The sequence below is a fragment of the Danio aesculapii genome, chromosome 6 (genome assembly GCF_903798145.1).
Source record: "Danio aesculapii chromosome 6, fDanAes4.1, whole genome shotgun sequence".
In the NCBI taxonomy this organism is placed as follows: domain Eukaryota; kingdom Metazoa; phylum Chordata; class Actinopteri; order Cypriniformes; family Danionidae; genus Danio; species Danio aesculapii.
Window position 1 is genome coordinate 41,841,483 of NC_079440.1, and position 22,458 is coordinate 41,863,940.

The 22,458-nt window shown below is 34.3% G+C and overlaps 2 protein-coding genes and 1 pseudogene across 2 annotated transcripts in view; 2 read left to right on the top strand and 1 right to left on the bottom strand.

Moving 5' to 3' along the window:
* The window catches only part of scn8ab (sodium channel, voltage gated, type VIII, alpha subunit b), a 101,456-nt gene extending 93,331 nt beyond the window's left edge, over positions 1-8,125 (bottom strand). Inside the window, exon 1 of the mRNA XM_056460204.1 lies at positions 8,032-8,125. The gene's annotated coding sequence lies outside the window, so the exon portion shown is untranslated. The remainder of the gene's footprint in view (positions 1-8,031) is intronic.
* Positions 8,126-13,651: 5,526 nt separating this feature from the next.
* On the top strand, positions 13,652-16,454 carry LOC130230898 (N6-adenosine-methyltransferase TMT1A-like; annotated as a pseudogene).
* Positions 16,455-18,240: 1,786 nt separating this feature from the next.
* Positions 18,241-19,992, top strand: LOC130230899 (N6-adenosine-methyltransferase TMT1A-like). Its single transcript, XM_056460206.1, has 3 exons — positions 18,241-18,814; positions 19,130-19,215; positions 19,417-19,992. Exons 1-3 carry the CDS (start codon positions 18,320-18,322, stop codon positions 19,562-19,564), a joined length of 729 nt encoding a protein of 242 aa, XP_056316181.1. The 5' UTR covers positions 18,241-18,319; the 3' UTR covers positions 19,565-19,992.
* Positions 19,993-22,458: the final 2,466 nt, after the last annotated feature.

Genomic DNA, 22,458 nt, shown 5'->3' on the forward strand with positions numbered 1-22,458 from the left:
TTTAAAAGAACACACTCACATTACAGTTTTCCTTTCCTTTTTTTTTTTTGAGAAATCTTTTACATCTTCGCCCCACAAACATCCTCAATCTTTGTAATGTGTCTTAAAGGCATTCAAAAATATAGATTTTCCATGTAAAAATAGCCATTAGTGTGACATTATCCTTCAGAAATCATTCTATTTTGCCAAATCGGTTCAAGCAACATCCAAGAAATCAGCCACTGAAATCCCAAAGTGATTAATTTTTCTCATAAACAGCTGCTGCAACAATAACAATGCAAAATCCATCTCCTTACTCCAAACAAAGAGAATTTGTCACACTTGCATTAATGACGCTTTGCCCACCAAACATTCAGTATTAGTTCTAATTCCATTCATCAAATTCACTTGTTCCCATGAAGTTTGTCTGCAAAGAGATCGACCACAAAAATGCAGGAAACACACTGGTATTACTTTGTTCAAGGTGTGTGTCGCAGAGTCATCTCCAGCCTAGTCCCTCAGGCTCTACAAAACTGGGCTATTCCTTTTCCAGAATGTCCCTTTACATGCATTTTGTATTGCAAGGCTGACTTGCATTCAAGGCCAGGCACAGACATTTTGAGGGACAGTGGCACCAAGGAAAAGAAAGAGAAACCTAAGAAGAACCCAATCAATAACTAAACACAAATATACTTAATAAAAAAAATGCATATTCTTACTATTTATTAAAAAACTATACTTTATAAACTATACTATATAATCAATCCACATTTTAGGTTGCAAGAAGACCACAGCACATGATTATTTTAACAATCTCATTCATACGAATTAGCTAATAAACTGTCAAAACATAAAAAAGTTAAGTTTTTGATCGTAGCAACATGGAAATATTTGTACGAGCTCGGAAATTCATCTGCATAATGTCAACAGATGAGGTCAAAATTATATTTATTATACTTAATATTATACTTACTAAAGTTTTACAATGAAGTATATCTGAGACTACAAACTAGACTATTTAAATGCAGTGATGTCATTGGCCCGTGAACATTTCCCTATGTTATCAAACTATTTCATAACTGTAATAAGCAGCAATTCATTCATAACGTGACGTTAAAACAGATTTTCATAACATTATTTATCAATATATGGACCTTTTTGGATTCTCGGAAGCTATGGAATTTAAAAATGTAAAACAGGAAATACGTTAGGACCATTGTTATTGTTTACAGCCCTCAAAATTGTCAATAGATATACAATCTAATTAAATTCAATTTCAGTTCTTTACTTCAGCACTTTTTGCAATGTATATTGTGCTAAAGCAGCTTAACATAGATTAACTAAAGCAGCTTAACTAACTGTTAAACTATAAAAAAATAAATGATAAACTATCTAAATAATATTTATATGATTATAAATAACTTTAGATTCAAATCATTTGGTGCAGAAGAAGTAAATTTATAAATAATAGTTATATATACTTGAATAAGACATTGACATTACTGTACTGCATGGCTCCTTTATACACTTTAACATTATAAACATTCACATTTCACCTGACAAATGGCAAAAAGCTTTACATTTTCCAGCAAAAATGTTCCAATTCTTTCAAATTATAATCAGTCAACAGTTTTTTTTGACAGCCAAGGATGTCAGTGAAAATCTTGTTTCTTTAGATTCTTCAAAACTCTGCCACAGAGTAATTTAAATGGTGTAAAGTATATGATAAAGCTAGTATTACTGGTTAAACATAGTGCAACAGTCTAGAAGTTTAAGATTTTTAATAATACGCTTCAATAATTGTCAACAATTATTTTTACAATATCTAGCTATTACTTTATATTTATTTATGTTATTTTGTTTTAACAATAATAGCTATTATTTTCAACAATATCACTTTAAAGACATTTCTGCTGTGAGCTCAACTTTATTAAAGTGTAAAACAAATGTGTTTAAAAGGGGTATGAACTGACTTTATTTTCTACTGTAATCAAGATTTTAACATAAAAAAAAATCAAATTAGAAGACCTCAACTGAACACATAGTTAGACATGGTGGACTCTCAAGTAAATGCCCACTGGTTTGACTAGCTAATAGGTGAACTTCCAATATTATAGATGACAGAGTAAATAAAGACAGCTGTGTGCCCACTGATGTACTGTATGCATGTTTGAAAGTCTTCATCCTTTACAGATGAATGCTGTTGTGATTAACCATACATATCAAACCATTTTTAATAACAGGTAATTGGAAAGCTTTACTGACCTAACAAAAAGTTTCTCACAATTGTGTGATGTGGCATTACCAGTAGATCCAATATAGCTGGCACAGAATCTTCTTTCACTTTTAATCTATCTGAAATTTCTGTCTAATTGTAACTTGTGAAAAAATGAAGTGAACAAAGAACCAAGTGCATAATGACTAGCTCTGGAACTTCATTAAAAATAAAGTTCACCCACTCTTTCCTAATTTTGGCAATGCAGAGTTTTTCCACAATTTGGCCCTACACTGCATCTTGTTGTCTTCAGAGCATCTTTATTGTTTGGTTTCTGCACAGACCTGCATTCGCCTCTCATTATTTACCTACTAAAGCACAAATCTTTGGGCGGAGCTAAACAGACAGTGATGAAGAAGCAGGTGTTGATCTTCTTCTGCTGAGGCGAAGTTTGGGTGCTGTTTACACTAGTGCGTTTTCATTTTAAAACAGCATGAAAGACTGCCAATTCTACTACATTTCAGAAAAACTAACCAAGTCTGCATTATACAACCTAAAACGCATCATATATGATGATTCACGCTCACTGGGCATGTACATTTTTCCAAGGCATCCATATTTGCAGTCTACCAGTTGTGTAATGGTCATATAAGAGTGACTTGACGATTCAGGGAATGATACACAATATTTGAAAGGACCAGTCAGAGAGCGATTGCGGACAGCCACACCTCCATTTTCTGTTAACACTGAAACAAAACACCAGCATTTTCAACCTATAAAAGGATCTTTAGGATTTTCAAAACACTCTGATTTCACAGGTAGAAGATTCTGGAGTCCCATGGATCACAGGTGTAACCACACTCAAAATAATGAAGTTTGTTGTTTGTTTGAACTACTTATTTAAATTAAGCTCAAACAACACAATTCTTTAGAGTTTTGGGAACAACTTGATTGCTTTATGTTCAATCCAGTTAAATTTGTAAGAACTAATAAGTCAACTTAATTTTTTCATTTTGCCCCAACACAATTTTGTGGAACGCAACATTTTTGACAGTGCATAAGAAAACTTAAAATAAAACAAAATTTTGAATAAAAACAGATTAGTGTAAACAGCACCTTGTGTGTTACCCTAATGTATATTATTTATCAAAAAAAAAAACATTTGTTCATGTTTATTAAAGAAACTGCATAGAATTAAAGTCTGCATGATATAGACTTTGCCGAGACTTCTATTACAGTATGTTGATGTACTTCCAACTGAAACGGAATATTGAGTAGGGGGCGGGGCTTTCTTTTGTGCATCATTCCCTCATAGCAAACTAATGGTAGAAGAGGGTATTAATATGCAGTTGCTATAGAAGCTCAGGTTGACATCAAAATAAAGACCCCCACTCCAAACGGGGAAGCAAATGGTCAGATTTCATCGAAGATGACTAAACAAATTTATTTCAGTGGATTAATTCAAACTGATTAACTATTCACATTTTTTATAATTACTCTTTTAGGGGGTTTTCACCTTTAATTGGGATAGGACAGTGGAGGATAGACAGGAAAGAATTGGGAGCAAAGAGAGGAGAAGTGTTGGCAAAGGACCTCGCGCCAGGAATCAAACTCAGGTCACCATGACCACCACGGTACTATATGTCGGCACACTTAACCACTAGGCTATCCGTGCCACGTTTAATAGACGTCTAATAGACATCTAAACTTAGTCATCTTGGCTAAAACAAGGCTAAACTTGAGCTGTCAGAAAAAACAGACAGATTAGACAGACTTTATATGTGTAGTCATTCATTTCCGTTTACTTGATGACTAGTCTAGTTTTGTTCTTAGACGTCTATTAGATTTTCACTCACAGCTCAAATTTAGCCTCGTTTACCCAAGACGACTATGTTTAGACAACTATTAGACATCTATTAGACATCTTTTAAAAACAAGAAACGCTTGCTGGGTATTCATTTTAAGAATAACAATGTGGTTGGCACCAATAGTGGTTAAGTGCGCCCACATATAGCACCATGCTGCTCATGGTGACCCGAGTTGGATTCCCGGCTCGAGGTCCTTTACTGACCCTTCCCCTCTCTCTGCTCCCAATACTTTCCTGTCTGTAAAATCTCCACTGTCCTATCTCAATTAAAGGTGAAAACCCCTAAAATAAATAACATTGTGAGCTAGCAAAATAAACATGGCAATTTTTGATTTCACACAGACTTTACCCTTGATGCTGTGCAAAAAAAATCCACCAACAAGAGAGTTGTCAGCATTTTATATACTTTTTAAATTCAAATCAGTTTTTTGTAATGCTATGATTCGCTTCATAACTGGTTGGTTTGGTTCGTGCATAACCCTTTAATAAAAAATAGAATATATTGGCTTTTATCACGTTAAACCACACTACACACATACAGTGTACACGTGGTGGAAAAAATCTCAGGGTGTGGATTCACTGAAATGCCTGATGACCACAGCTGTGAGAGAAATAATGGAAATCCCGGAGATACAGAATCTAGAGCTGCATAAAGATTACAAAATACTGTATATGAAGGTAAACAAAGTATTCCTCCTGCCTCTGAGAGTAAAGGGTCAGTTGCCCATTTACAGTCATGTGATCAACACATAAAGTCTCATTTTGCAGAACTAAATCAATCAGAACGCAAAAATTAGAAAAGCATATGACAGACTCTTTATATAAGTGCACATAACCATTGCTGCACTAATGCCCTCTTTAATTGACTAGTGAAGCTGTAGGTCTGCAGACCATCATCACCACACATCCGCATATCTTAACGAACTTAAGTGCTATATGATGTGCTGACAGTTTATGACAGCACAGAAATCAAACACAGTACAGACATCGCATTCTTCCACATTCATTTCTAATAACCGTTGGCCTTTACAGTCAATGCCACTGTTGTCCTTTTCACTGGATTGTTTCAAATGATGTCCAAAGCTAAATCCTTGTTCTCTATATCCTTAATGACACAGTCTGTTAATTATTTATACGCCAAAAACTGATTCAGTTAAGTCAGCACAGGCCAAATCAATAGTGAAGTGCCCACGGTCACGTGACATTGTCTTTATGATGGGCTACTTTATCACCATTTCAAAAAAAAGAAAAAACAGCAGTCCTATGGAAAAGGCTTTTTAACGTTTATATATTTAAACTAGCAGTATTTTACTTATTTTAAAGTTCAATGATGAAATTTGATAGTGATTATGTATATATTAGACATTATGTTTTTCTAATAGTGACAAGCTAAGTAAATGTTTATTTCTTTGCTTCATTTTGGGGCAGAAATCAAGTATTTACATTAATTGCTGATTCAGTTTCATTAATGATCATTTATCAGCTAGTACAACTACTGTTTATGATCAACTACTAACAATTGAAACACACAGGATCAGGAGCTATTATGGCAAGTCATTTTAACATCCACTCATCTAAACTAGCTTTATTGAACTAGCATATATTTAAAGTTACTTTTAAGCAATCTAATTGTAAGTAACATTTGCTTTTTTATTATTAGAAATTTATTTGATATTTGCCACACAATATAATAAAAAAAAATTATAATAGTGTCTAACGAAGAAATATCAATCGAGTCAGTCACTTTTCTGCACATAATTGAAACAACTTATTCTCAACTTCTTGCTTCAGAGATTAAGTAACTATTCACTTGACACTAGTGTAAATTTCAATTGTTTTTTGATCGAGTATTACAGTGCATTAGTTAGACAGCCCAATACTGAGTAGAATAAATACTAGTGCATGCTAAACACTTATAAGTAATGCTGAAAAGATTGTTATTATTGAATAACTCACTTAAATAAGTGTTCTAAAACTGTATTAGCCTAGTAAAGAAAACAATAACAACAGTAGAAAAATGAATACACGTAACAGTAATTATTTGGTTTAGACAAACGAAATACAGAGTAAACCCTATGACGTCCGGTTTAAGTTACATGCCGGCTCTGTGTCCAACCTCCAAGTCTCCTTCCTGGGATACTGTAGAGACGCCTCAGCTCAAGGTGATACATCAGATAGACAGGCCTTGACAATATATACACACACGCAATGACCTTAACAAAACTACTGCATTTGCTTCCTTATAGACTACTGCGTTTTGCCAGCACTGGTTACAGACAACAATATACATATTGTTTAAATGGTAGGCTGCGTCCTCCACGTTAAACAGCTACACGGTAAAACTGAATGCCGACGCCATTCGACAACTACTTACGTGCCTTCACGCAAAGTCATAGCCAACTCTCATCATCTCCGGTAAATAGTACTTTCCGTTAGCATCGCGAAGGTATTCCTTATTAAGCAAAAGGAAGCTGGAGTCTTCAGCCTTCTGACGCCGTCGAATGACGAGTGTCCGCGGCGCTGTCCGTTCAGCACCACTCACTCACTCACGCGTCCTCTAGTCGAGAAGATTTAGGAATAAAAAGAAAAATCACAGACCCTCCAGCCCTGATGAAACATCCCGACTAAAGCGACTTTTCCGTTTTGATGGCTTTCACTAAATGATATGGAGAGTAAATGCTCGGCTGTACACTGAGGGAGGGAGCAGCACAGCTGTCACGAGGACGAACCTCGCCGGCCTATCCCGTGTGGAGAATAAAGGCCTTCAAATCTGACTCAAAACTCTCTCTTTCATATTTCAGCACACATACATCTACTTGTCTGCCTTTGCAATATGTTTGTTTATAGGTTCATCCAGATAAGCGGTTCTTCTCATTTCAAAGCAACTGATTCTCAAAGAATTTGCGATCGCTTGATCAATACTACCGCCCCTCTCGCGTATTATGCAATTTCTCCTCCTGACAAGCTTTGCGCATCTGAGGGCGCTGCGTGTTATGGGATCCACAGATCAGTGTCCCCAAGTTTGTTTGCGGTAATTATTATGGCATCTGTAGGTACACGCGTGGGCCCCGGCTGAAATACTGCAGTGGAGCTGAGGGGAGCTCGTGCGCCAGCGAATCAATCTGTGAAACATCTAAATCTCAACGCCAATGACGTCTCAGACAGTCGTGCCTGCTGTGCTTTATTGTACGTCTCCAGTTTCATTCCAACTGCACCGACATCTAAGCACTTCAAGAACATTTGGGACTTTTGTCCGCTTCAGCACCACACCCGTGCAGTCAGCCCGTCCTCTCTGTGATTTAAGCCGCATCCGCGCACACGGTCGGGCTCATCATCATTATGAGGGAGGACTGGGTGGGCGAGAAAAAAAAAACAGGGTGGTAGTCCCCGTTCTTAACCGCAAAAACGGAAACGCACCAATTCGAGGGAGTCCAGCCCAAAGAAGTATGGCGAGGGTGACTCGAAGGGAGGGGGAATGCAGGCGCAGGGGGACTAAAAACTGCCACATTAGTGATTTTGACATGTTCCGTTACGAAATACTGTCACAAACGACACCTGAATGCCGAACACCGCGTCTTGCGCCAGTCTGTCTGCACGATTTCCCCATGCAATAAAGTTTGCGGCGGTCTGACTTGCCTGTCCCATGCTATGCGTATGTTCTTCATTTCGCCACAGACACACACTCTAATGTTATGTTTCCAGCGCCAGGCCAACACCCTGCTTTACCTCAGCCAGACTTTCTTTCTTTAGCTTGCCCTCTATTTGAGCAGTACAGTTGTTGTTAGTAGTGCTGGCTTGTTTTCCAGCGTTTCCTGCAGTAAGCCCATCCACATCTGTGAGCAGAAAAGATGCTGAGCGCGAGAGACCGCTCTGCGGCAGATGAGTCCAGGTATGAGACACGCTCACAACGGGCTATAAACACCTGAAAAAACACAACACTTGCGCTGTAGACAACAGAAAGTCTACTCACTTTTTCCGCATTAAGAGCGATCCATGTAGATCTCGCGTGCCTAAGGATGTTTAAAAGACCCAGGAGAAACTGCGGATGTCGCCATATTGTTGCCGCTATCTTCCTTCCCAGTGCGTACGGCTAGCCTGCATAATTGATGACTCTCAGCAAATTGTTAGGGAGCGTCTGCAAGTACCCTACTTCCGACTTCCGTACTGACCGAGCAAACGCTGCAACGTAAGCGAAACAGCGCTAAAGGCAGTATCAATCACAACGATGCGAGTCTAATTATATTTACCCCTATTCAACTAATCTTCTCAGTTATGTCTTAAAAATGTTAAATCGTCTCAAATTTATAAAGGGTTAATTAAAGACATTTGATTAAAATAAAGAAGACTTTAATGTTCTGTCTGTTTTCATACAAGTAGCCTAAAATATTAGTTTCTGCATTAATTAAGCAGCTTAGGACCAAATATGCATATTAACTGTTCATCATCATCATCATTATTATTATTATTAACTATTATTAACTTTAACCTAAAGCTAAAACTGTTTAAGATATTATATTAATGTAACTACGTAAATAAACATCATATAACGTTTTAATAAAGGTATAATGACAAATTTATTATGCTAATATCTATTAATCAAAACTAACAATATTTAACTTGCATTTATTTAAAGTTGTATTTAAAGTTTATTTAAATTTATTGTAAGTAGAATTGGATTTTTCTTATTAAGAATGTATTTAATATTTGTCACACAAAAATATTAAATAAAAAAATTTAGAAAATAGTGTCTAATGAAGAAATATGTATCGAGTCAGTCACTATACTTATTCAGCACATAATTGTAATTATTTCTTCACTACGTCTTGCTTCAGACATCAAACCGTTGACTTGACACTAGTGTGAATTAATGTTTTTAAAATATATATCAACAATACACATGCGTCATTAGCCTACATCAGATTACATTAGACCAAATCTAAAGGCAAATAGCATACATATTCAAAAAAACATACAGTAAAATGCTAAATTAATAGATTTTTATAAAAACGAAGAGAAAAAAATTTGAAAACCTATACAATAACTGTTATAACAGTGATTAATGACAACGCCGTTAATTTTAAAAGTTATAGAATAGTTAATAATAATGGTATAGCATAAACATGTTTTTGAATGTATAACAAAAAGGCCCTGACTGCATATGTAATATTTATTTATTTATTTATCTATCTATCTATGTATTTATAATGATAAGCATAATCATATGGTCATATGGAGTATTAATGTATGAGTAATAATGCTTGCACAACATAACATTTGATCTCACAAAAATTGGGGGGGGTGGTTGTGTGTTATTTTAAAGCAGAAAAATTCTAATCAAATCTCTTTCATTCACAAACAAAAATAATTTACAATAAAAACTCAAATTTCATAAACAAAATAGTATGTGCCCTTTAAAACAAAAAAGGAAAGGTTGACTCAACCTAAAATTTTAAGGCAACAAACTTCAGGACATTTTTGAGTTTAGTCAACCTTAATCGAGTCGAGTGAAGTAATTGGGTTGAAAGTTGAGTAAACTCAAAAATGTCCTGAACTTGTTGCCTTAAAATTTTTAATTGAGACAACTTTGTTTTGTTTACAATGTGTTGAGAAAGTTATTCCAGGCTTCAATGGGATCTTTGATGTTTGGAGAACTGCACTGTTTGCATTTGTAAAGTTAGACTTAGAAATGAAGGGTTCTTAATAGGCTTTAATGGACTATAAAAATGTTTGTAAATGATCCTTTTTTTTGTGATTCATGTTTTCTTTCATGTATTTATGGTTTTGAATTGTATTATGGGACCTTGATCTTTCCTCCAACAACTTTTGATGTTGAAAAGTTTGAAAATAAATGATGTTTATTGATATTTTTAATAATGTGAATAAGGGCTGCACAATATTGGAAAAATGTGTCATTGCAATATTTAATTTTTTTTGCAATATATATTGTGATATACTGTATCTATAGAATTAACTGAATGGCATTTGAAAAGAATCTTGTCACACTTCATTTTGAGGTTCACTTCTCGCTATTAGCAAACCACTATGACTTTTGCTTCAATAAGCTCCTAATTTGCTCTTTATTAATAATTATTAAGGTAGTTTAGGTATTGTGTATGATGTAGAATAGGACTGTGCAGAATATGTCGTTTATAAGTACTAATAAGCAGCCAATGTTTAAATAACATGCATGCTAATAAGCAACTAATTAATGATGAGAATTAGTTTCTAAAGTGTTGTCAAATGTATTCACCTTAATTGATTGACATAATTCTGTAAGGATGAGTAAATCATGCATAAAATGTAATAAACAGGCCTGTAGCCAGGGGGGTTTGGGTGGTTTGAAAGATCTACCCCCTTACTGACATGGTCCAGAATTTGGCTTCTATATGAGCTCATTTGTCACATTTTTTACTGTAGGCCATCAAAAATTGTAAAAAAAATTAACCAATAGAAGGTGGCTTTAAGACAAAGAAAAAATGTATCATTCAAATGGACAAATTCTGACTGAGAAAATGAGCTAGCCAGTTTGTTATTTGCCAAGGCTAACTAAAACAAGTTTTAAACAGACTCCTAATTGTTTTTTGTTTTAAATGATGGGTGATAATAAATTACATTTTAAGAATAAGATTTTTTTTGTTTCTTTGTTTAAAATTTGTAATTTAAAATTCTAATATCATTACATTACTTAGTATTAACTTACAGTTTAAATGCACATTTGTAAATAAACACTTTGTGGTGAAATAGTATTGTAAGTACTTTGACAAAAATGTGGGTCAAAAAAAAAGTTTGGTTATGATCACCATCCAACAAGCTAATCCAGCAATAATTAGTGCTTAAAATGTCACAAAAAATGCTGTATTTGAACCTCATAATTTAATACAAAATGAAGTGAATAACTGCAAAAAATTCCACTTTTGAGAAACTAGAACCAGTCCTTTCAATAGGCTGGCTACGGGCCTGATCACCAAATTACAAGCATAGATAAATACAATAAAGCAAAGATTAAAGTGAAATAAGCAGTGCATGTTTTGTGGTTTTAGAAATGTAAAAATTACGTCTTTATTGTATAAATCAATACAATTGCTCTTATATAAACCTCCAATTGGTAAAATGCCCTGTGCCTGAACACTTCAATCTCTCTCAAGCCTTAAAAACATGCAGATTATAAAATTTCACTCTATTATGGTTAAACTCTGTAAGAACTCCATAAATCTCATTTTCTGAACTGAGACTTGCTCAAATATGATCAACTCAACATTGCATATCTATGCAATGTGACTAATTGCGTATGCACACATTGGGATATTGATGTTGAAACGATATATTGTGCAGTCCTAATTTGAAATAATACAAAAATACAGCCTTACTTCTATATACATTATTTATTATACATTATATTGCTTCAAACTACTAAAATGTCAATAAAAGTCATGTTGTTAAACTAAAGAGTTAAATTTTTAACATCAAAATTTGAGAAAGTCCTATAATGCACCTCATAACCATGAATAAATTAGAAAAATCTGTCAAAAGATGTATGGAACCTGTTAATAATAGATATTTCAGTGTGGTTAAATGAGGAATCATAAATATGAATAAAATATTTGTCCTTCACATGAGAATAAAAGATAATAAAATAAAAATAAAGTTCTTCAGAAAACAATACTTCTAGGGCACTGTTGCAAAAACGTCCAACATTTTTAAGGATGTGGTTCAAGCCATGCAGGCGTGCAGTCATGGAAGCAGGTACTGTGTGGTCAAAGGTTGCGGGCAGTAGTTAATCTTCCTCTAATCCTGTTAGGAAGTGAAAGGAAACAACAGCTTTAGACTTTCAGCCTACATCAACTCCCCCTTCTGGGCCACTTGAGCATCTTCTCCAGTCCTCGCTGATGAGCCTCAAGTGGACGAAGCCTTGCTGTGCAATGCACCACCAGCCATGACAGTGTTTGCTCACCGAAACCACTTTAAAAAGAAGCCAGGCAGGACACAAAGGACACATCTTCTGCAGAACAAACCAAGATTAACACAACTGCAAGTTTTAGAGGGGCTTACGGTGTTTTAAGATATTACTGTAAACCTAATCTCAAGTAAGAAATCCCTCAATCCTAATCTCAGTCACCATGGAGGGTCTGATTAGGGATAAGTGCAACTGACAGGAGGATGAATAGAAAAATAGCAAGAGACACAATACAAAAATTAGGAATGATTTTAAATCTGTCATGGAAATGTAAATGCAATAAATCAATTACTTTAATAGTTCATATCATATTCATTTGAACAACAGGAAGTATGTATTCAGAGATTAAATGTATAGTTAAGTTTGAGGTGCACAGTATTATTTGTTTGTTATATTTGTTGAAGTTTTATTGCTATGGCTCATATGGCAATTATCTTATATGGTCTGATAATTGATGTGGTTACCCGAGATGAACCAAAGTAGTGTCCGTCTGGCCATGTGAACTCAGCATATTAAACCTAATGAGATGACCTCTCCATTTAGAATAAGCTTTTGCTTGGTAGGCTATTAGCCAGTGTCATTTTAGTGTCACTGGGTAATTTAGAAACACTTTGAATTAGTTTATTATTTGTGCATTTTCTTGACATAAAATAATTTTAAGACAATTTTCAGTTAACATCTCTACAAAATAAATTCAAGTTCATGTTTTTAATGTATTCTCTGCTTTATTGTCTGCTTATTTTTAAAGATTGGCTACGACTTATTTTTAAACTAAATTATTGTGTTACTTTCACATTTTAAATAGTTATAAATAATTAATTATTTTTTAAAGTTAATCTAAATGGGAATCCCAAATATTTTATACACTAAAATAAACATTCATAAAACACTTAGTTTCGATGATCCAAATGATTCCAGTCTTGTGGTTTGACTATATTTTCTGCTTGTTTTTCAGTTTGTGCAAGAAAGTGTATATTTGTTGTTTTATTATTATTTTTTATTTATTATTTTTATGGTCATTTCTGATTTCCTTTCTGCTATTATTTAAAGTCTTGCTAAATTTTTAAATAAATTTGATGTGTAATCATAACATTTTAAAAATATATGCATAATATACATTAATATACATATTTACATTTTTAAAAATAAGTATATAATATATATTTTTAAGTCAATGTAAATGGGAATCTCAAGTATTTTAAACACTAAAATAAACATTCACAAAACACTTAGTTCTGATAATCAAAATTATTCCAGTTTTATGGTTTGACTATTTTCTGATAGTAAAGTATGATAGTATGATATGATAGTATATTTGTTGTGTTTTTTTTATTATCATTAAATGCATTTTCTATGTATTTATTTATTTATTTATTTTGCACACGTTTAAATTATTACAATATTATGAATATTCCTACATTTTTATCAAGGAAAAAATAAAACACTGGAAATGAGCAGCCTACTGTAACCACTGAAATTATTTATACAAGTCTGACATCTGCCGACAAACTGGAGCATTGCTTTGACTGTAATGCAATACATGCGTCGAAGATGTTGATTGGTCGACTGTCACAAGGTCTAAAACGACGCCTCTCTCGTCTATCAAACATGTTTTAGATTTGATAGTCATATAAAAATGTCGCTGTTTATGAACTTGTGCGCGTTTTTTCTGCAAACTCGTCGTCCTCCCGCTGTACATCGCGGAGCATGCGGGACTCTTGTCTTTCTACAAACGCGTCTTTCCTATTATTGTCTATAAAATCTCCTTCTCGTACAATGACAAAATGAACGACAAGAAACGGGAACTATTCCGAAACCTGGACCGATTTTACCCCTCGAAAGGCTCTCTGCGTATCCTAGAGGTGGGCTGCGGATCCGGGGCGAACTTCGAGCACTACCCGACGGGCTCCAAGATCACCTGCACAGACCCCAACCCGCATTTCAAGAAATACCTGGAGAAAAGTATGGAGAAAAACGAGCACCTGGTGTACGACAGCTTCATAGTGGCGTCGGGGGAGAATCTGCAAGGGGTGGAGGACAGCTCGGTGGATGCTGTGGTTTGCACTCTGGTTCTGTGCTCGGTCAAAGACACCAACAAAGTTCTGCAGGAGGCAAAGAGGGTCCTGAGGCCTGTAAGTTTATGACAGCCTGTGCACAGGTGAAACACGTGTTAAAACATTTCATAAATGCTCCTCTTATCGTTACACCTGAGCAATCTGCAACAAAGAGTAATTAATGATTAAAATCAAATCTATATGAGAGGAAAGGTGACAGCATTACGTAACTCACCGTTTGCTCTGATAATCCCATTAGAACCTGCTGTTTGTTTTAGGGCAAATGTCAGCATACAGATGATATTTTTTAAGTGTTTTTAAGAAAAAGATCTGCACATATTCAAATGCACAATTTGGGGTTGAGAAATATTAATATTGTTTTGTTTTTTCAGGGAGGAGCGTTTTTCTTCCTTGAGCACGTGGTGTCAGACCCTTCAACCTGGGTTTACTTTTTTCAACATGTTCTTCAGCCATTCTGGTAATACAAAACACTGTTTACAAAGTCACTCTTTTTTATAGACTTTATTTGAGAGACATAATTGAAGTCAGAGCTTTTTAAAACATAGTTCAAGTATTATATTGGTTTGGTTGAATCCCAATTCAGAGTTAAGACATTGTGTACAGTGCAATAAAAGCAAGAATATCTGATTTGTTTATTCTCTTTGGCCTACATTTAATTGACAATAGCACAAAGAAAAGATTAGTAATATTTTCATTGACCACATAAATTGTAATCCGTAAATTTTGATTGCTGCACACACTCCAAAAATGTTGGAATAGCATGTTCATTCTTTTTTTTTTCGGCGTAGACCCTTTATTAATCAGGGGTTGCCACAGCGGAATGAACCGCCAACTTATCCAGCATATGTTTTACACAGTGGATGACCTTCCAACCCAACACTGGGAAACACCCATACACACTCACATTCACACCCATACTCTAAGGCCAATTTAGCTTATTCAATTCACCTGTACCGCATGTCTTTGGACTGTGGGGGAAACCGGAGCACTCGGAGGAAACCCACGCCAACATGGGGAAAACATGCAAACTCCACACAGAAATCCCAACTGACCCACCCGGGGCTCAAACCAGCGAACTTCTTGCTGTGAGGCGATCGTGTTACCCACTGCGCCACCATGAAATAGCATGTTTTACCATAAAATTTGCCCAATCAAAAAACAACGTTCTGTGCTTGGTTGTCTGATTCTCCAATTCATAATGGGTCAGTCCAGCACATCCACCACATGAACCCAGATACATACTATTGTAGCACATGCAGAATGAGAAGTGATCCAATTCATAACCTTTGACTTCCCCTTAAAGACATCATCTTGATGGTAGCATAGAGTTTAATAACAATTCCATGCTCTAACACCTTATTTGAGAGTGTTACACAGATTCTATGTACTTTCTATAGTTATTACAAGTAATTATGCGTATTAACATGCAACTAAACCTAAATGACATTCTAACCCTAACCATATAGTAATTAAATGTAATTAATCATCATTACTCCGTAGTGAAACCTTAAAAAAAAAGTGTAACCCCTTTTCATATATATCTTTACCTATTAACTTTTTTGGAAGGTGTAGCAGCTATTCATATCAAAAATACATTTCATTTGTCTTGAAAACTGTCATTTGTACTTTAAATAAGAGTTACAGAGAACTGACAAATCACAGATGATTTTTAAATTGCATTTTACAGAGGGTCTCAACTTTTTTGAATCATTGATGTGAATCATAGTACATTTGATCTTCCGTATTTAACCCAAGGTCATGTGTCAATATGATAAACATGATGGAATACTGGTATAACAAACCATATGACCACTATAAGAAACTCTATAAATGGTATGTTTGATAGGTACTTTTTTGGTGATGGCTGTGAAACAACCCGTACTACTTGGAAGGACATTGACGCCGCTGGATTTTCAGATGTGAAGCTTCGCCACATTCAAGCACCTCTGTTTTTCATGATCAAACCGCACATCGTTGGCTATGCAGTCAAATAATTTATGTGAATAAGAATTCTGCCAAACAAACAAAAAATCTTGTGTTTTCGGTTAGTGGGCCTGATTCATTTCACCATGCACTTTTAAATGTGTTTCTATGAGCAATTCGTTATATGCCATAGAATATAGTTTGTTTACCATCAATAGAGATTGCATTGTATATTTTATATAACTGTATCATGTTGCATGAGTATCTTGTCTGCAAAACGCATGGTAACTGAAACTGACAAAAACACAAACATGTGAACCAATGAAAGACATTCATCTACATAAAACAGGCATTTGGAGAGTGTGGTTAAAACAGCAACACTGCCATCTAGTGGTCAGGATGACTCACTAAGAAAAATAAACTCAATATTATGCTCTCATACTTCTTCTGTACTTGCTGAAGTAGTTAAAAGCACCACAAGCACTGTCCACCTTTAACAGTTTGATTGACACAGTTGGTTTCCAATGCTTCTATCCTGGCCGATGAAATTTCCTTATTTTATGTTTGATTTTGGTTAATTAATTTTTTTTTATTCACGTATTAAAGAAATTCAATTAAAAAGGCTGCTTTTATGAAAAGTAATTTCTAGATGCTACAACTGAATTTGATTAATGTATTCTCAGTACACAAATGCATTAATTGCTTTTTTATATGCCTGGAAAATATTATTTTTAATCAGTACAGGATATTTTTATGTTGCCTTGTCTGTGGCTGTGGGAACTCATTACAACATACAGTGCTCAGCATATACGAGTACACCACTCACAAATCTATCTTTCAAATTCATATTTTGAATAGGAAGCTATACAATATTATATTTGTGCATATACATTAGATTAGTCAGTACTGAAGCCAAATCTGGAGCTTATCTAGCAAAATATCTTATGATAATGGTCCAAAAACTAGTACACCCAAATGTATATATTATAGAAAAATATTAAAAACAAATTTTAAAAAAAGGAAAAAATAAGAGAAGCAAAAATTTGAAAAAATTGTTTAAAAATTTTGTAGGTTGTAATTTTTTGTATTTAATTGCATTATCTTTGAGGTTCTAAATATGTTTGGTGACTAAAATATTATTTTAATAAATATATCTGTTTAATAAATCTGTTTTGTTCAAATGCACCAAAGTACATTGCCTATATTCACTGAGAAATGGATCAAAATATTCATTTTTAAATATGTCATACTCCTTTTTAAAAGTATTTTGTAGTATTTTTAAAATACAAAAATACTGTATTTTATTTTGATACGTTTTGTGAATGCTGTATTTTGTAGTATATTTTGATACACTTTATTTAGTATTTTATTTTAAAATTAATTTCAATGTATTTTTGCTCAACCCTGGCAATATGAATATAAATTTTTTTTTAATCCACAAAAATGTAAAATAAAAACTTCATTTAAAAACATTCCACAATAAATGAAAAACGATACAGCATTGAACAGAAATAAAAAGTCATAATTTAACTAACCACTTAAATAGAAGGATGAGAATATGAAAACGAATATGAATATTACAACACCCGAAAGCTATACGTGGTATCTGCAGGATCCAAGCAGTTTTTACGGCCCAGCCAGTATTACGCACCTGTTGTTCCTGATGCGGATGATACGCTTCCACATTATTAAATGACCTAATAGATATACTTTTTAACATTTTAAAGTTAATGTATGAGAAAGTGAGTTTAAATATACACACACGATACACTCACCATATTATTTCAGATATACAAGAGCCCAATCGCAAGTTAATTTATATTCATTTATTTATATAAATTAAAAACACAGTAAGTGTAATGATTAAGTGTAACCTAGTTATTAACATAGAGATATGCATTTTGTTGTATTGTTAAAAGTTATTGTGTAACGTTTCATTCTGAAAATAAAATTACAAACAAACTATGCAATGTAATATGGATTAATGATATGATAAAAGCCGCAAATAAAACATAATTATAGCAAAAACAGACGGATTTAACACATACACGAAAAATCATGAATTTCGATGAATATAACTAGCTTTTATAGTGCTAATTTGATTAGTCAAATGAGAATAAAACTGGAAATAGATGAGGAGACGGCACATCTTTCATCTACCGCGCAATACAGAGTAGACGCGCACTGGAATTCAAAGTTCAAAGGGACTGTCCTACTTGGAACTGAACACGACGTGAACGCGGTAAGCCACGCCCCTCTTGTCTTGTAAATATAACATTGTTTATGTTTGGTAGTTATTTATAAAAATGTCGCGGTTTATGAACGTATGCGCTCTTTCATTTAAAGTCCTCATTCTCCCGTTGTATATCGCGGAGCACGTCGGACTTTTGGCTTTCTTCAAACGCGTCTTTCCTATGATTCAATATAAAGCCACGGACTGGTACAATAACAAGATGAACGACAAGAAACGGGAACTATTCCGAAACCTGGAGCGATTTCAGCCATCAAAAGGCTCTCTGCGCATCCTGGAGGTGGGCTGCGGATCCGGGGCTAACTTCGAGCACTACCCGACGGGCTCCAAGATCACCTGCACAGACCCCAACCAGCATTTCAAGAAATACCTGGAGAAAAGTATGGAGAAAAACGAGCACCTGGTCTACGACAGCTTCATAGTGGCGTCGGGGGAGAATCTGCAAGGGGTGGAGGACAGCTCGGTGGATGCTGTGGTTTGCACTCTGGTTCTGTGCTCGGTCAAAGACACCAACAAAGTTCTGCAGGAGGCAAGGAGGGTCCTGAGGCCTGTAAGTTTATAAGAGTTTGTGCACAGGTGAAACACGTGTTATTACATTTCATAAATGCTCCTCTTATCATCACTCCCAACTCCCAATTTAGAATTTACAACAGTGATTACAGTCCATTCACAACAGGAGAGGAAAGGTGACAGCATTACGTAACATTACAATCGGTTGTTTGTTGTAGGGCAAATGCCACCGTTTATCGTTTCCAAGCGTTTTAAAAAATAATAGATCTTAATACCAAACTAATAATAATCAAATGCATACATTGGGGTTGATATGCAGATGATACTGTGTGTTGTTTTTTTGTTTTTTTTTCAGGGTGGAGCATTTTTCTTCCTTGAGCACGTGGTGTCAGACCCTTCAACCTGGGCTTACTTTTTTCAACATGTTCTTGCGCCATTATGGTAATAAAAACTAACGTTTACAAAATAATCATTGTTTTAGCTCTCATTTGATTCCATTTTCATATTAATCTCAAGCTAATTAGCAAAAAAAAATTATAATTATGCCACATTTCTATAGAGGTGAATGTGTAAATATTTTAATTAATTTGTAAATGTACGAGAAATTGGGAATTGTGAGGAAAATTCACTTGTGTTTGACAGGTACTTCTTTGGCGATGGCTGTGAAGTAACCCGTGCTACATGGAAGCACATTGAGGCTGCTGGATTTTCAGATGTAAAGTTACACCACATTCAAGCTCCTCTGTTTTTCATGCTCAAACCACACATCGTTGGCCATGCGGTCAAATAATGAAAGTGAATTTTGCCAGATCAGGCCTGATTTATTTCATCATTCACTATTAATGTGTTTTTATGAAAGAGCAATTTGTATTACACCATAAAGTTTAGAGTTCACAGACTTAGTGATGATCACTTCTCAAGCTTGCAATGTATATTTAATATAACTGCATCATTTTGCATGAGTATCCGAACTTTGTCTGCAAAACACATCTCTATTAAGATGACTTGTATACTAATATATATGTATATATATGTTTTTTTTTTTTGACGCCCTCCTTGCAGATTAAAAAACAGGAGAAACACGGCTAATTTTCAGACGTTATGGTTAATGCAGACACACTGCCCTCTTGTGGTTATAGGAGCCAGTAATTAAAGTAAATATTCATAAACGTGATAATAATTATTATAATTGACTTAATATGTTGCCTTACTTCTGTACTTGCTAAAATCTATTTAAATGTAAATGTACATGGGATATATATATATCCCATGTACGTTTACATTTAAATAGATTTTAGCAAGTACAGAAGTACTTAAATTTAATTGTAAGTACCTGATATTTTTAATGGCTGAACCTGTTATACACCTTGATTTAGAAAGTTGTTTCTTTTTGTTGTAAGTAAAAAAAAAAGTTGTAAGTAAAATAAATCTCTTTTAGGATAATTCAGTAATTCTGTGCTGGAACACATTCTCTTCTGTATGTTTAGAAAAGACACTAATGTTAATTGCTCTTTTTTGGACTTTGGATGTGAAAAACATGACACACATTCTCTGGCATGGGGGGGGGGGGGGGGGGGGGGGGGGCATCTGAATTTGAATTTGCATCTGAATTTTTTATTTATATATAGGGTAGGAATAAGAGATATAAAACATAATGAATTAAGGCATAAATATGTATTTTATAAGTACTAGCAATCTGCTATTAATACATTGTAATAAGCAAATACTTAATATTGAAAGTGTTGTTCAATGCAGTGTTACTGCTATAAAACTTGTTTGCATATAGGTTGTGTCTCTTCTTTTGTCTTTTTTTTTCCTCATCAAAACTTTTGGAACAATAATCTTCCAAAGTAGTGTATGGTTTGTACAGTTACTTCAAATGGTTGAAATATGATGATGACATTCTGCTGTGTATTTTAAAACAACTTATTGGGCATTTAAAATGTAAAAGAAATCTCCATTTTACTGAAACAACACACTTTTAAGTTATTTTATTAAAATTCAGGTAAGAGGTTACAACGTGACACGAATACTCCTTTGGTCACATGTCTTCAAGAGATATATGTTGAGCACATTGTGAGGGGCAAACTGCAGTTTCAATATACTGATAATAATGTTACTTACAAAATTATTATTTTAATGCAAAATGTTTCTTTTATTTCAATTTTTTTGCATTGATTTACAGTTACTAATAAGTTTACAATATTTTTGATTACATCTTTGTCCTAAAATTCCCAACATATTTATCTGACCAATATAAAAATGTAAATAAAATGCCAAGATATAAGTTACAGGCCTGTAGCCAGCCTGGTGAAAGGGATGGTTCTTTTTTCTTTAAAAGTGGACCTTTTTGCAGTTATATGCCTAACTTTCTATTTAATTATGAGATATAAATACTGCATTTTAGTGTCATTTCAAGGACTATTTTTATCTGGATTAGCTTGTAGCTTATCCAAAATTCATGGATAACAATATCCAAAATAGTAATCAAATTAATTTTAATATGGGCAGCTTTTGGAGCTTCACATCTTTTTATTGGTCATTTTTGTTTCAAGAGTAAGGTCCAAGATTTAGAATAAAATGTTTTCTCTATTTATAAACAATATAGTAGCGAAAGAAGATGTCTCTTACATCAGATTATAAAATTAAAATAATTGTTAGCATTGGCCAAAACTGATTAGCTGAAGTCACCCAGAAGCAACACACAGCAGAGGATTCCACTTGGTCTTAAAACTTTTTTTCGATGAATTATTTTCGCCATTCATGATGGCAGTAGTCAAAATAGGACACATGAGCTCATGTATGGGACAAATTCTGGATCTTTTTTAACGAGGAGTGGGTCGTCCAAACCACCCCTGGCTACGAGCCTGAGTATCCAGAAAGCACTGTGTGTGAACCATAGACTGTAAAAAACGCAGGAGAATGCTGCTAGCAAAACCGTTAGCCAGTCACAACCAGTAGTCATTTACTGCGGAGTCAACAATGAATCTGCCACACCCATTCAAACTGTGTTCAGGAGACAAAATAGCCAAACGTTACTTCTAAATTGTGTTTATTTACGTTAAATTCTTAGCAATATTAAAAGTTCAAGTTAAAAGTGGAAAAGGCAGCTCATGACCCTATTAGGAAAGTCCATGTTATAATTATTATTACCTTTCTGTCTTCATATTTTCTTTTGCTAATAATTGCTAATATATGTTATGTGGATGTGATTTTAAAATAAACCGGTGCTTTTAAAATATGCTTTGATCTAAATCAAGGGTGCCCAAACATATGGGCCAAAAGCTAGCCGTAGGCCGAAGATAAATATACTAAACTATTTTACATTTAAGTTGCATTGGATAATATTCTAATTCATTATATTTAGAAATAAATAGAAAACATCACTTTAAATCATATTACCTAATGTGGAATATTTTCTTTAATTATAACTTGCATTAAAATGCAATAAAAACAATCACATGTATAACAGTGGAGTTTAATGCTGAATACAGCAGTCAAGCAGAATCTGCCTTTGCCTTGATTCATTTACCAAAGTCTTTGTGTTGTTCTCTATCTGTCGGGTGACAGTATGCACATTTCAAACTAAATCTGATTCATTTAAATTGAAACATTTAATCTCAGTAAGCTTTTTTGTAGCTTAACAACAAAAGGAATAAAAAAAGAGATCACATTAAATTTGAA

Bases quoted from the DNA above. Each gene is read 5' to 3' on its own strand.
- LOC130230899 (XM_056460206.1), top strand. From the start codon at position 18,320: ATGTCGCGGTTTATGAACGTATGCGCTCTTTCATTTAAAGTCCTCATT. The intron at 18,815-19,129 runs GTAAGTTTATAA...TTTTTTTTTCAG, and splicing joins CAAGGAGGGTCCTGAGGCCT to GGTGGAGCATTTTTCTTCCT. The intron at 19,216-19,416 runs GTAATAAAAACT...TGTGTTTGACAG, and splicing joins CATGTTCTTGCGCCATTATG to GTACTTCTTTGGCGATGGCT.